The sequence below is a fragment of the Scomber scombrus genome, chromosome 5 (assembly GCF_963691925.1).
Source record: "Scomber scombrus chromosome 5, fScoSco1.1, whole genome shotgun sequence".
In the NCBI taxonomy this organism is placed as follows: domain Eukaryota; kingdom Metazoa; phylum Chordata; class Actinopteri; order Scombriformes; family Scombridae; genus Scomber; species Scomber scombrus.
Window position 1 is genome coordinate 405,374 of NC_084974.1, and position 16,105 is coordinate 421,478.

The window sequence follows — 16,105 nt, forward strand, 5'->3', positions numbered from 1 at the left end:
GGGGTGGGGGGGTTCCTGACCACTATTTCAAGAGCAATTAGGAAGAAAACAATTAAAAGCTTTTATGTAACTCAAATATTACACATTTTTTCCACAAATAGGCCTATTTTGAAAAATTATTCCATAATTGAATGTGGGCCCAGTTCTGAATGGTTAAATTCCCCCTGATGAGCAGCTTGGCGCCCTGTAGTGTAAAGCGCTTTGAGTGGTCGTAAAGACTAGAAAGGCGCTGTATAAGTACAGTCCATTTACCATTTAAGTTCTGGAAGAGACATGATGACTTTCACTGATTAAAGTTGATGATACGGTTTTAGTCATAAGAAGTAGGACCAAATAATTACACTTTCAAATACAAATGTGAGGATGTGCTTTTATATAATTGCAAACTGAATATTTTGAGTTTTGGACAAGACATTTGACATCTGAACACATCACTTCAGACAATGGGAGACCGTGATGGACACTTTTCATTATTATCTGACATTATATAGACCAACTATTAATTAATCAGTATAATGAGCTGCAGATGATTCAATAAGTACAGTGTCATACAAAAGGAACCAGCCCCTGTCTGGGTTAATTTGCTGCCAAGCTCTGAAAAGGAAAATAATTTGTCTTTGTGTGTTTTGACAGCTAACTCATTAAGTTTGTGTATTTCTACATGATAAAGAAGGTAATCACCGAGGAGGAGGGGCTACTGTAAAGGTGGAGCTGGTCTATGAGAGCTACGAAGCAGGATTTCCTCTATGTACAGATACATTTAGCCAGAGGTGCAATCATTTTTAGCTTGTCACAGATTTATGATATGGCATCAGTATATTTTCCCCGGTGCTGGCTGGTTTCATTCAAGAATACAATCTGTCATTTTAGAAAACCCAAGAAATGAGGAGCTGCAGTAATTGTGAAGAAAGACAATCTGATAATCATTACAGAGTTATCCCTTAACTGGGATGAAGAGAGTAACTATGTGAAGCAATGGAAGGTAACAGGAGGACAGAACATAATTTGGACCATTAGAGAAAGTGAAAAGAGGAAGAAGATAGGATAAATACTTTTTTAACAGTCCTTAACAGAGCAGAGATGTGAATTGATGAATGTGTGTCTATGAGTATACTTGTCTGCCCTTAACTCTAAAATGTCTTTTGGTGTGTCAGCTCTTAAAAACTTAACTACCAAGGCCAAAATCAACCCCCAATCAGTTCATTTTATCATTGGATTCATAAACTAACTTTCACAATGAAAATGGGGGAAACCTATATGACATCCTGACATACTTGACTGCAGCTAGTGAAGTGTTACTCTAACAGGAGAGGGAAAACTCATGAAATCTATTCTAAAATGTAATGCTGTGTCAGCTTATAGGGAAAAACCAATGTTTCATTACACAGCTGCTCGCCCTGTCTTTGAGAAGTCAAATGGATACAGCAGTATGATCCACTAAAGCACATGCAAACTGATGTCACGTGAGAAAATATTGTAAGTGCAGAAACCACGATCCACTACTTTGATCAGCTCTTTTACTGATTTATATCAAGTTAAAAAAAAACAGATATTTAGGCATTCCAGCTTTGTCAGCTTCAAGTTATAGTCAACTTAACTTGGGTTACTAGGGTTACTAGGTGACTATATAAAATACTCAAAATACCTTTTGTCAATATATTTTTTTTAATTATAATGGGGAACTATCACATTAACAAAAAACCTGATACCATGGAACATGGCTGCGTTTATAACTAGAGTTTACCACTTTTTGATTTTCACTGCAAAGTTTTGGCGTTAAACTTCTGTGCTTGGAATTGGTGATGACGGTGAATCATCTTTAGATGTGTGTGCAGGTTCAACATACTAGCAATCCATCATCTGGAGGTTGCATTTTCATGGTTTACAGAACTGGGACAGACTAGTCTAATATCTACTGTAATTGTATGGCCATAACATAGTCTGATCACCAGGTAAGAAATAAACAGTAAACACAAATTCAACATGTAACATGCAGTTTCCATACAGTCAATGTACCCACACTCAGCATGCACAAAACAAACACACTGTTCACACCCTAAACTCTATGACTCATGAGAGGGCCAGTGGCACAATTTAGCTCCAATCAGGGCAGAGTGGAGTAGAGAAAGGTTCTCATTATTGTCTAATAGAGACCAACGCACACTCACTGTCTTCAGACTAGCTCTATTACCAAGCTAATGCAAACTTCACTGAGGACAGCAAAAAGCATAGGGGAGAGTGCTGTGTGTATATCAGAGGAGTAGAGGAGATTGGAGAGGCAATTTGTTCTCATCTAACTCCTGGCAGATTCTGGATTGGAGCATGAGTTTATGGGCTTGACACACACTGGGAGATATTCCGTTCATTTCTGAAGAAAGCAGTCTCAAATAGCCATGGGAGCCCTCTGTAAATCATCTGTTAAGGAACACAAGCAGGAACTGGGTTTTTCTTTTTCCACACTATACATTTATAAATACCCAAAACCAGTTTTCCAAAACCATACAATTTTTCCAGTATGTGTTTTTAGAAATGTGGATATGTTTTCTATTCTATATTTGACAAAATTAGCAAAACTTCTCTGTTTGGCAAAATAATCTTAGGTCAAGGTCCATATGATAGCTTTTCTAACAATCCATTTGTCACGGAGTTGGTTGTCAAACATCTGCCCAGTCTTCCTCTCAGGGATGCCATGTTATGCAAGTTTCACAGCAGAGAGTTTAAGGTGTTGAATTGTGCTGTTGTTTTGACAGTCCAGCTATGCAAGAGAGTCACACTGGAATGTTTCTGGTGGTCCTTGTTGAATTAGGAGTGTCTGTCCTGGTCTGAAGTTTTGAATACGCTCAAGACCAAGATCATCCAGAAAAGCATTTGTGAGGTCAGGCACTGACGTTGGACAAGAAGGCCTGGCTCACAATCTCTGTTCTAGTTTATCCCAAAGGTGTTTGATGGGGTTGAGGTCAGGGTTCTGTGTGGGCCAGTCAAGTTCTTCCAGACCAAACTCATCCAACCATGTCATAATGGCCCTTGCTTTATGTATTAGGGCACAGTCATGGTGGAACAGAAAAGGGCCCTCCAGGACAGAGAAGCGTGAACATGTTTCCACTGCTCCAGAGTCCAGTGGCAGTATTGTTGGCATTATGCTTGGTGATGTAAGGCTTACATGCAGCTGTTCGGCCATGGAAACCCATTCCGTGAAGCTCTCGGAGCACAGTTTTTGTGCTGATATCAATGCCAGAGGAAGTTTAGAACTCTACAGTTATTGAGTCAACAGAGCGTTGACCCTGCTCTGTGACTTTATTTGGTCTTCAACTTCATGGCTGAGTTGCTGTTGTTCCTAAACTCTTCCACTTTTCAATAACACCACTTACAGTTGAAAGTGGAATATCTAGCAAGGAAGACATTTCACAAACTGACTTATTGCAAAGGTGGCATCCTATGACAGTGCCATGCTTTAATTCACTCCTCATAACTCTTCAGATTGACCCATTGTTTCACAAATGTTTGTATATGCATCCTGTATGGCTGAATGAAATACCTGAATTCAATGATTAAGAGGTTTGGTCCAATATTGGTCCAGTATTGCAACTTCTGAGCAGCTTGTGCCTGAAGAGCTGTCAGCATTCCTTTTAGACTAGAGTGATAAGACATCACTGTTAAGTCATTACTTATGTACAAAACATAGACACAAAGTTCATTATGCTTGTCTCTGAGAATGGAACAGAATAGAAAAGAGAATATTGTGCAATTTTGTAATCATGAGGGTATTTTCAATAAAATCCCTCCACGCTTTGTTGTTTACCAGGTTCAGTAGATACAGCCAAAGCCCTTCAAAAAAGTGACCTTCTTATCCTCATCTGCCCTCAGCATACAGATGTTTTACATCTTTGCCCATTATTTTGCACACACACACACACACACACACACACACACACACACACACACAGTTTCAGTTTTGGAGTATTTACATAGACTTGCATTAATTACCTGGAAATGTACGCTAACCCTTACAATAATCTCACAAGCCGTCCCTAATCAACTGGACTTAAGTCTTGTTTGTGTCCCTGAAAGTGACTAAAGTAATTCCCACACACACACATATATACACATACACTGCGTGCTCACCTCTAAAACATGTTCAGTTTGTTGTTCGCGGTCCAGTTTCCTGGAGGTTGTGGTGATCAGACCTGGGACAGAAAACATAAGAGAAAACAATTAGAATGAAGACAACACACATACGCACACACACGCACACACACACACACACACACACACACACACACACACACACACACACACACACACACACACACACACACACACACACACACGGACACACACAGACACGATTGCTGACTTGTTCTAATTACATAGAATGAGAGAATGGGTGGGTGCGGGCATAACTATTCAATTGACTTGAATCAGTAAGAGAGGAGAGAGGGGAGATGAAAGGAGACTTACGTGTTTGATAGTTAAATGATGAAAAAACACTTTGGTGTAAGTCATGTACTATTAACAGGGTTTTTATTATCATATTCAAGACTGCCTTGGATTTTATTCTCTGCTTTTGCTGTCATTGAGGCTCTTGCCAATGAATGAATGCATTTATGGACATTGCATGTTGTCTTATAGTGTTCTCACTAAATTTAAAGAAGCAATTCCATCAGTACTGAATTCAATACCATGTCTCAACACAACATATATTTCTTATTATGATTTTAGTCCCTTCCAGAACAACCATATTGTTGATAGTGCTGCAGGCTCACTGCGAACAACTCTGTACTCCATCCCTTCTTAGAAAGTTACAAATGGCCTCTTAACTTCATCAGACAATGGACTTCTCTCTGTCCTCGTCCTGTTAGATCATAGTGCTGCCTTCGACTAGCCTAGGTATACCCATGCTCTCATTCAAGCAAGATTCTACTTTGCTCAGAAAGTTAGCATGGCCACCAAGACAACATTTTCGCCTGAGATAGGGAACCAATCACAGAACGGGGTGGCGGGCTCAAGGCGATGACGACCGTAGAACGACTCTGTTTACATCCAGAATGCCGGCCACAGAGGTGCAGCAACCGTTCGAAGCAGCAGTATATTGTGTACTAAATAATTTGGAGGGAAAGTTCACTTTGAAAATAGAACAAAAAACTTGCGCTACATGATTTCCTTCATAAAAAGGATGTGTTCACGCTTCTCCCTAAAGGCTCTGAATATGTCATCGTCTATCAATGATATGATTGGCTGTAAGTTTGTTTGTTCAGTTCAGGGAACAATACTATTCACCTTATATATGCTAATATTGTTTGGAAACACTCAATACATTTTCATAGTTATGCAGACGATACTCAATTATATCTATCAATAAAGCCTAATGAAATCAACCAGTTAACTAAACTACAAACATGTATTAAGGACATAAAGGCCTGGATGACCTGCAACTTCCTGCTATTAAACTCAGTAAAACTGAGGTTATTGTGCTTGGCCCTAAACACCTCAGAAACACATTATCTAATGATATAACTACTCTGGATGGCATTACTTTGGCCTCCAGTACTACTGTAAGGAACCTAGGAGTTATATTTGACCAGGATCTGTCCTTTAATTCCCACATAAAACAAATTTCAAGGAATGCCTTTTTTCATCTGCGTAACATTTCAAAAATCAGACATATTCTGTCTCAAAATGATGCTGAAAAACTAATCCATGCATTTGTTACTTCTAGGCTGGATTATTGTAATTCATTATTATCAGGCTGTCCTAATAAGTCTCTAAAGATTCTCCAACTGGTCCAGAATGCAGCTGCACGACTTCTGACAAAAACTAGAAAGAGATCATATTACTCCTATTTTAGCTTCACTGCAAGCTCTTCTCCTATGGATCCATCTTCCAGATTAGTCTGGAGGGCAGACACCCTCTCTACATTTAAGAGTAGGCTTAAAACTTTCCATTTTGATAAAGTTTATAATTAGGGCCGGCCAGGCTGTCCTGGACCAGCTCCTAGTTTATGCTGCTATAGGCTTAGACTGCCGGGGGACTCTCTCCTCCTCCCTCTCTCTATCTATATTCATTAACATTCATGTGCTATTAATGCATTCACTAACTTAAACTTCTTCCCCGGAGTTGTCTGTGCTTTCTATACACAAACACTGGTCTCTCTATTCCTCCAGGAGCATACCAGTCTTATGATTGTGAAGCAGGAAACCATTAACAACATGTTTATGCAACATTAGATCAAACACCCTGGAAACCAAAGCTTAATTTCTGTTGTTGATTGGGAATGTGAAACAGGATAAAAGATCCAGGAAGAAAGGATAGATGGGGGTAAAAGATGTGACAAATAAGCCAAATATGGAAGACAAGATGTGGGAAGAAAGCTAGAAGACATGTCACTGAGTATTTCGATAAGTGTAAAAGGGATTAAAGTTAGTTTTACTGGAGAGCAACATGGTGAGTGTGCTCCACCACAACCACTGTCACTATGAGCATTACCATAACATTCCATATGCAACTCCCTATGCTAATCGCTGGAAGCCAAACTTGTAATAGAAAATGAAATTAATCAACCAGCCCTTACAGAAAATACAACTCACTGACAGTTTTGCTGTTTTCAAGCGAGTTTAACATTTTGGGAAATACACACACACAACTGTGGTTGTATTTTTTCTTGCAATGTACAATACATGTTTCCTCCCCTCAGTATGTATGTGCATGATGTGTGAAGGGACAAATGTGATGGAAAAGTGATAAGGGGATAATCAGACAGAGAAGGACACAATTAGGCAGATGGACAGAGGAAATACACACAACTGCAAAGTGTAAATCAGAGCATAATGGTGCTACAGGCTTATGGATGATCTGTGGTCCCTCATCAATGTTTCATAATGACAAAATCAAATATTCAACATCTGCCATGGAGACGGAGAGAGACAGGCACATGGGTGGAAAAAAGAAGTCATAGCTATAAAGAGAAGAAAGTATGAGAGGATGACAGAAAAGAGAACATGGAAAGATAAAAGATGACAATCCAAAAAAGCAAAGTGGAAGAATCTCTTTAATAAAGGCAGAGAGAGAGAGAGAGAGAGAGAGAGAGAGAGAGAGAGAGAGAGAGAGAGAGAGAGAGAGAGAGAGAGAGAGAGAGAGAGAGAGACAGAGAGAGAGAGAGAGAGACAGAGAGAGAGAGAGAGAGAGAGAGAGAGAGAGAGAGAGAGAGAGAGAGAGAGAGAGAGAGAGAGAGAGAGAGAGAACACAGGGGGTGTAGTTGTTTGAGACGAATGGGTAAAATATTATCAAATTCAAAGTGAAAGGATCCTGAAGAGAGAAAAGATAAATATAGCATCAGCCAATTATATCTCCCTCTCTCTCCACCATGAGCTCTATCTGCAGAACAAACTGTGTGTGATGCAGCATACAGAGTGAAGTGTGTGTGTGTATGGATGTGTGAGTTCATGTTCATGATAGTGCAGCTGCTGTTGTTTTGCCCAGCATCCTCCTTCTCCTCAGTACTTCTTCATCCCACACTCACACTACACAGATGTTATTACTTTACCATGTTCCCTCTATACTAGTGCTACCACATACCTCTCATTAAATGTGTGTAATTTGATCATCTCCCAACTGAATATCAGTAATGAGGAAACCTCATAAATCCCACCAATTGTAACTGCTGATGATGTCAAGGCAAATGGAGAGGAGACATGTCACATTATCCATCTACATTATAATAATAACCTCAGTTTAACACTTTATGGTGCTGTCTCTGATTTATTTACATGTTTAAAGGAGCTGAAGGAACAATCTTAATGAATGAATAAAGAAACATAAATGTAGAGGCTTCCTTAGAGCTCATTGAAAGGATAGATGAGTATGAAAATTATATACAGGTATACTAACTGTTAAGCATATTTTATTATATGTGTAGCAAAGCCATGTTAAATAGCCTAAGCAGTGATGTCATATGCCTGCGCGCACAAGGATGCCATTATGAGCATGCGCAGAATAAACGGTCAGTGCGAGTTCTCAGACCAAACAGAAGATAGCAGTCTGTCCTTTTTCTCCCGTGTATATTAGCCATTAGCAGGTACTAGCTACCACTTTGGTGACTGTGATATCGATAGACTGCTGCAGAACTGAATAACGCTACACTAACAGTCTCCAGATAAAATCCTACAGTGTGGTGTCATCTTCTGGTCCAATTGCTACCTGTTACTCTCAGTATCATTATGTACAACATGTTTAATGTTTTCTCTGTAGACTATAGAGATTGTGTTACCCTGATATCTCCATCCACCATGTCATCCAAATTTAGAATTTTTCTCCCATTTCTTTTCAGTGCATATTTCAGTATAAGTTAGAAAGGGAAAGTCTTTTTGATTAACACCCCCTTTCAGCTGCTTTGGCCCTACAATGGAAAAGCCCAGAGTGAAAGGAAAATTCATGATCTCTCTGCCTGGTATTCACTTGACCTACACATGAAGAATGACTGTTTTCAGTCCATATTCTGCTCATCCAGAGATACCTAGACACAATTAATTGGGGGTTCCTTTTAGTACTGCTACTACTTTTTCACTCATACAAAAACTCACCAGTTCGGGGGTTGATGGTAAAGAAGTTCTGTGGGTTTCCACTGATGATGCGGTAGTTGAGCCTGTCGGCAGCGGTGGGGGGTGTGGCATCAGGGTCCTGGGCTTGGATCTGGATCACAGAAACATCCCGTAGAGAGTTCTCAGGTACTGAGGGTCGATACAGCGGCTCCGAGGTCAATGGGGCATTGTCATTGACATCCTCCACCTGGACAAACACCTCGATAGTGGCAAACTGGGGAACCACGCCATGGTCGCTGGCATACACTGTCAGCCAATAGGAGTCCTTGGTCTCACGGTCCAACATGTCAGTGGTGTAGATCACCCCTGGTGGAAGAAGACACAAAGAGAGCAAATTATTTGTGTTTGTCATCACCTAGTCATGCAACCCAGTCTCACAGCAAAATGTATCACAGCTACGTTGGTCCACAGTGTAAAACGTAGCCATCTCACAAATTGGCCTCATAAATTGTGAGATGGCTACGTTTTTTTTTGCCTAATCTTTTCTATAGGACTGCGTTCACGTCACGTGACATTCAAGTTTTTGTCTGCGAAAACATAAATAAAATGGCTGCCATTCATTTCATTCTCAGTGTATAATGTAATATTTTAAGATAGTTTTGGCATTAAAATGTGTTTTCATGACATTTCTAGTGAGAAATATGCATTTTGTTTTCACAATCTCTGTTCAATGAATGTATATGATGCCAAGCTGCACGAGAAGCTGAGGAATGTTAACTTTGCCATTCAGCTGGACGAAACGACAACAGTGTCAGACGAGTCCGTCCTCATTGTTTATGTGCAGTATTTTGATGGTGAGGACTTGAAACAAGACAAATCCACAGCCAAGTCATGAAAACCTGGTCGCATGTTGCACTGACTGGGGCCGTAGCAATGATGGGCAAAAACTAGGGGTTTAACAGCAGCCTGAAGGGAACAGCCCCAGGGTGCGTGATTTTCCACTGCATGCTACATCGGCAAGCACTGGCAAGTAAAAAACTTTCTGGAGACCTTAGTAACACCCTTTCAACTGTTGTTAAAGTTGTAAACTTTATTAAAGCTCGCCCTTCTAACAAGAGACTTTTTGCCCAGCTGTGCGAGGATGAAGCGCATCAAACACTGCTGCTACACACGGAGGTGTGGTGGTTGTCGCGTGGACAAGTGCTTGTGCGTTTTATGGAACTGCAAGTAAAAATCAAGGAATTCTTGCAAGATCACAATCGACCACTGTGTGAACAGCTGACTGATGCGTTTTGGATCAAAACGGCATACCTGGCGGACACGTTCACGCTCTACAATGAGACAAACAAGCTGATGCAGGGACCTGAATCAAACGTCATTCAGTGCAAAGACGCCCTGGACGCTTTTGTCTGCAAACTGGATTACAGAGTTGAAAAAATCGGGGGAATTACAGCATTTTCCACTGCTGCTGAAGCAGTCTGCACAGAGTTTACCCGACACCTGAACCTGCTCCGTGAGGAGATTAAGAGCCGCTTCGCTGACATCGGTGAGTACTTATCAAAGGAAGCGTGGGGGCTGGACCCCTACATTTCCACCTTCAAGGACGTTGAATACCTCGGCTGTGAAAATGAGCTTTGTGACCTTCAAGCTGATTCTGTGTCAAAAAAATATTTCCAGGAGAACGGATACAAAAAGTTTTGGATTGTCAAAGGACAAGCTGTTGCTCCCAGACTGCACTACATACTTGTCTGAGACAGCATTCATTGCCCTTGTGACAATAAAATCAAAAGCCAGAAACAGACTTGATGTCCACCATGACTTTAGACTGGCTGTCACAACCATCACACCTGACATCACATCCCTGGTCAAAGGTATGCAAGCCCAAGGCGGCCATTAGTTTATGAATGAATAAACTGGCAGAGAGTAAAACACGTAAGGAATAACTTGTTTATTGTTATTGATGTTTATTGTTATTGATGTTTGTTGTTATAGTAATTATTACACATAAATGTGTATAGCTGTGTCCGAACCTGTGTTGACACGATGCGCGTGTAAATATCAACAGACTTCCCCTGTTCAAGTTAATTGTCTGAAGGAGATCTGTGACAGAGCTGTATGTATAGGCCTAGGTGCTGATACATCTCTGAAAGTCTATCTTTATTCCTTATGTAAGACGGTGTGTGTGTGTGTGTGTGTGTTTGTGTGTGTGTGTGTGTGTGTGTGTGTGTGTGTGTGTGTGTCCGTCCTCTCTGTTCAGTTGTTAAAGGAAAACTGTTAATGTCCTTGCAGTTATTATTTCTGTTCATATTTTATACACCTGGTGACAAACAGAAGGAAAGAAAACTGTATATATACTGATATATCTTAACAATGAATCATTATCTTTCTGTTGTAATGAGGTAATCTGTTTGGTAGTCAAAAATTAAACTGTGTGTGTGTGTGTGTGTGATACACCTGATGACATAAAAAGGAAGAAATGTATCTATATACATTGTAAAACAAGGAGAATAAGAACAATAACCTACAACTGCTGTTTATTTTTGCAAATAAAAGTTAAATTAAATTAAATTAAAGCTGCCAGCAGCGATGAACGGGCCCTCGCCCCCCAATGCATGTCGGGCTGAGGCGCAGTCGGAGGGCGCGCAGGTAGACGTCTTCATTCGCAAGCTTTTATTTGACGTCGCATGATGTGGTGAAATATCACTGCCTGTGTCCACTATGTGGCGCTAGAGGGCACCCACCAATTATATGTCATGTTGTAGTATGTGATGTTGAGAACACATCCTGTGTGGGTCCACTTTTTGGTGCGACTTGACATGATGTGCATGTCTACCAAGTTTTGTTTGTCTACGTCAATCTGAGTTGAGGGGCTTGAATTTTTTAATGTTCTAGGGGGCGCTATTGAGCCATTTTGCGTCACCCATTTCCGCGATCCTTAAAATATCTAATTTTTCGCCTGAACGGACATGATTGCAAGTTTTGGGGCACGTTTAGGCTGTCAAAAAGGCGATCACTTTGTCAGAAAAAAAGTCCGAAAAATAATCCTTACAATTACAATAGGTCCTCGTGTAACAGAGTTTTTGTTGTTTGTTGTTGATTACACTTGCCTCCAATCACATTTTAGTTTGTACCTGTATTATGAATTCCCATTGGTTTGCAGGCCTGTCCTCAGTTTATAAATTCTGGCTGTGACGTTGGCATAGTGCCAGTATGAGAGGATTGAGCCCATGGTAGGTTACATGAAGCACAGCGTTACATTAAATCTGTTAAAATAACGTAATTCAGTGACACAGCTATCATGATAATATGTCCGACTATATTACAGAAAGTGGTGACTGCATTGTACTCACTTTAAGGTGTCAAATTGTTTATATTTTGTCAGTGTTTATACTGAAGTTAGCTTCCTTAGCTCCTAAGCTAAGCTAACATTTACTAACTTCTCTATAGAGCTGTGCCTTAACATTGCTGTGCCTACGTGACTGACCAGTGGATTTCCATGCTGTATTCAGGTACATATTTTTGTTGTGTATGTATTTATCATAATTTTCTTGATGAATAGTGCCAGTATGAGAGGATTGAGCCCATGAGCTGTGCCTTAACATTTCTGTGCCTACGTGACTGACCAGTGGATTTCCATGCTGTATTCAGGCAATAAACAGTCCAAAAGTTGAAGAGTGTCGGTCCATACTTAACACAACACAACGCAGACTGAAGGAGACTGAACAACAGTTAAACTCGCACTTTCAGTGCTCGGGCCCTAATTAATCACTTTATTCTTTTAGTGCGTGTATGCGGGTAGGGGTTGGGATTGGGGGGGCCTGGTTGTCTTGGACACAGGCAAGGGGGGCTTCAAGGAAAAAAGGTTGGGAACCACTGCCTTAGAACATGGCTCACTCATTTCTGACTCTCAAATTCAGTCACCCTTCTTATCAAAGTAGTATTGTTACCTTGGTTGTTATTATGTATGCGTGGGCCTATTGAGAGTCTAAGGAACATATTGAGGCTTCTTTATTATCCTTTTTGATTTCTATAGGCCTGAGTTTCTGTCCCCCCCCCCCCCCTTTTTTCAGACATTGGACATAAAAAGTTATCAAAATCTTTTTGATTACTTGTTTGGTTGCTTCGTGGTGATGTGAAGGAACTGTTGGCCAAATGGCGGCACTGCACCCCGTAGAATGTTAAGAAAATTGAGCCCCTCCCTCCAGATTGACGTAGATGAACAAAATATATGGTATTAGCTCCATAGCGCCACCTACTGGATACAGTAGCGCCTTTTTGAATCGAATTTGTGATTTTGGCGCTGTTTGTTTCCATTTGACCTTGAAGATGCATCATGCGAAGTTCGCTCATTAGTGGCGTGGCGAGAGAGCTTGGGCCCGGTCATCACTGCTTGCAGCTTTAATTTAACTTATGGTTACATAAATCCAACAGAGAGAGGAGAGAGTCTAAGGATAGATGCCTGTAGCCACCCTATATAATGCATAACATAGTACATAAAGAGAAGAGGAGGGATGATGTAACATTCTGCTCATGGAATGTAAATGGTATTAACAAACCAGTTAAAAGAGGCAAAGTGCTTGCACACCTTAAATCATTACAAGCTGACGTTATCTTCTTACAAGAAACCAACCTGAAGAACGACTTGCATGCTAGGCTCAAGTGTAGGTGGATACAACATATTTATCACTCCAACTTTTCAGTAAAGACTAGAGGCACAGCTATCTTGATCCGCAGGGGGGTTCCCTTTAAGCACCTATCCACAATAGCAGACAGGGATGGGAGACATGTCATTGTTGGGAAATTCTCTCTACTCCAGTAACATTATTGAACATATATGGACCAAATAACGATGATCCTGAATTTTTTAGAAAGGTTTTAAATCTGATTCCAGATATTTCTAGTACTAATCTAATCATTGGTGGGGATTTTAATCTAGTATTAGACACTTATTTGGATAGGTCTTCTACACAGAGGATGGAACCTTCCGAGGCATGCAACTTTCTGAAATCCTATATTGAAAATATGAATGTTTTTGATGTGTGGCAGATTTCTAATGCTACTGGTAGAGAATATTCCTTTCATTCTAAAATGCATAATATCTATACTAGGATACATTTTTTCTTAGTTGATGGCAAACAATTGCCACTTTCCTACAAAGCAAAATACCACAATATTATTATTTCTGATCACAGACCAATATCATTTTCATTAAAGCTTGGCGAAAATGTGCCTGTCCAGAGAAATTGGAGATTTAATCCTCAACTTATCACAGATGCAAAGTTTTATGAATACCTAGAATCAAACATTAACATATTTTTTGAAACAAATCATAAAGAAGATACATCTTCTACACTATTATGGGAAGCCTTTAAGGCCTAATTAAGAGGGTGCATTATTTCTTTCAATCCTCTCTCAAGAAGCGTAACAGCAAAACAACTAGAACTTGAGGGTGATCCGCCATTTAGACATGGAGAATGCTCTGCATCGCAATTCTTAAATATAAACTAAACTAAATATTATCAGATAGAATTTGCAGAGCCTTTATTTTTTACACAACAGCGATATTTTGAATTTGGTGATAAGCCACATAAATTATTAGCAAGACAACTACGAAAACTTGAAAATGACAGGACTATCCACAAGCTTCAGGTTCAGGCAATATCCTTACCTCCCCCAAAGATATTAATGACAGATTTAGGCCGTTCTATGAAATACTGTATACTTCTGAAGTCAATTCTGTACAGGAAACAATGCAATCTTTTCTAGATAAATGTGAACTGCCATCATGGACTCAAGCGGACAGCGAAGCCTTAGAGGCAGACATTACATGTAAGGAACTACTAGCAACCATCGGATCAATGAAAAATGGTAAAAGTCCTGGCCCTGATGGGCTCAGCAATGAGATATACAAAAAGTTTGGAGGATTGCTGGCTCCCTACTTACGTAAAATGTACACCCAGTCGTATGATGACGAGGTGCTACCTCAGACGTTGACTGAAGCCACTATCACCCTTCTCCCCAAAACAGGGAAAGACTTAGAAGAAGTAGGTTCATACAGGCCAATTTCATTATTAAATTCGGATCAAAAAATTCTCTTGTCTTGGCCAGAAGACATAGGGCCTGATTTACTAACATCCCAAATAGTGGGTGCACAGTGCAATAGATTGCGCGTCTCGTTTGCGTACGTTTTGCAGGTGATCTACTAACAATAACTGCGTTAATAAAAACAGGTGCAACAGGGTGGAGACATCAGTATTTAAATGAGGATTTTGTGTCTTTATGGAGAGTTTGGACAAGCAGAAAGCTGCAAGAACAAAATGAAATGTGATCAGGTTCTAGTGGAAGAGGTTAACTAATATATTGAGTTATAACAAAAACCAAATATTACCAGAAAAACCCACATATGGAGAGTATTAGTGACAAAGTCAATGCTGTTAGTAAAACCACAAATATTCCACTCCAACATTATTAACAGGTGTAAAAACTCAGTCCTGTGTGTATTCTGTCATTGTGCCTCCGTCTCCTCCTCTCTACAGTGAGCAGCAGGTTAATACCTGTCCTTCAAACGTATTATTTATAGACACAGTTAGCATCAGAAAAAATACTTTCAGATTAAATTAAATCACAATGCGTGTGCTAAATAACATATTTGCATTTTCTCCTCCCTGTATTTTGCACACTGGGGTTGAAACGTCTCATATTACATATTCATTATGGTAAACGTACTAAATGGACAGCGCGTACTATCTTGCACAGTTGAAAGACGCAAACCTCAGTGCTCTGCGTTAGTAGATCAGCTTGCACATTTTTTGCGGGTGATGTCAACTTTGCACACAAAAACACGCAAACCTTTAGTAAATCAGGCCCTTTATGTGCAAGCTGATTCACCCTGACCTAACAGGGTTTATCCCCAAAAGAATCATCCTCAGTTTGGATGTGAAACCGACCGGGTCGAATGGACATTCTTATTTACGGTCTTGCAGAAATTCAACTGTCCTGGACTAAGCTGTTATATAATGGCCCCCGGGCCAGAATACTTACTAATAAAACTAAAAAAACTATGCTACTCAACCTAGGATTACAATTCCTTCAATACTGAAAATGTTCCATCTCTTCGGTACTTTCTCGGGGTACAAGATTAACTGGAGCAAAAGCGAGCTACTACCAGTACAAGTTAAAGATCAAGAATGGCTCAAGCAGCTTCCCTTCCGAATAGCATCAGATAGCTTAACTTATCTGGGATAGTAATCACCAGGAAGTACAATGCTCTTTATAAGGCTAATTTCCCCACCCTGTTAAATAAGCTGGCAAGCCATATTCAATTCTGGAGAACACTCCCCATTTCTCTATTGGGTAGAGTGAATGCTATTAAGATGATTTTTCTCCCTCAGCTACTTTTTCAAAACCTGCCTATATACCTTACCAAATCTTTTTTCAGTAAACTGGACTCTATCATTCTCCACTTTGTATGGAACTATAAGTCTCACAGAATAAAAAAGGACCATCTTTGCAAACATAAAACCAATGTGGGGCTGGCACTGCCTAATATCATCTTATATTACTGGGCCACT

The 16,105-nt window shown here is 40.1% G+C and overlaps 1 protein-coding gene across 1 annotated transcript in view; it reads right to left on the reverse strand.

Moving 5' to 3' along the window:
* fat3a (FAT atypical cadherin 3a) overlaps positions 1–16,105 on the reverse strand; it is a 174,857-nt gene that overhangs the window by 59,206 nt on the left and 99,546 nt on the right. The window contains exons 3-4 of the mRNA XM_062418455.1: positions 8,577–8,900; positions 4,123–4,184 (exon numbers count right to left, since the gene is read on the reverse strand). Coding sequence (XP_062274439.1) covers positions 4,123–4,184; positions 8,577–8,900 — 386 coding nt within the window. The remainder of the gene's footprint in view (positions 1–4,122; positions 4,185–8,576; positions 8,901–16,105) is intronic.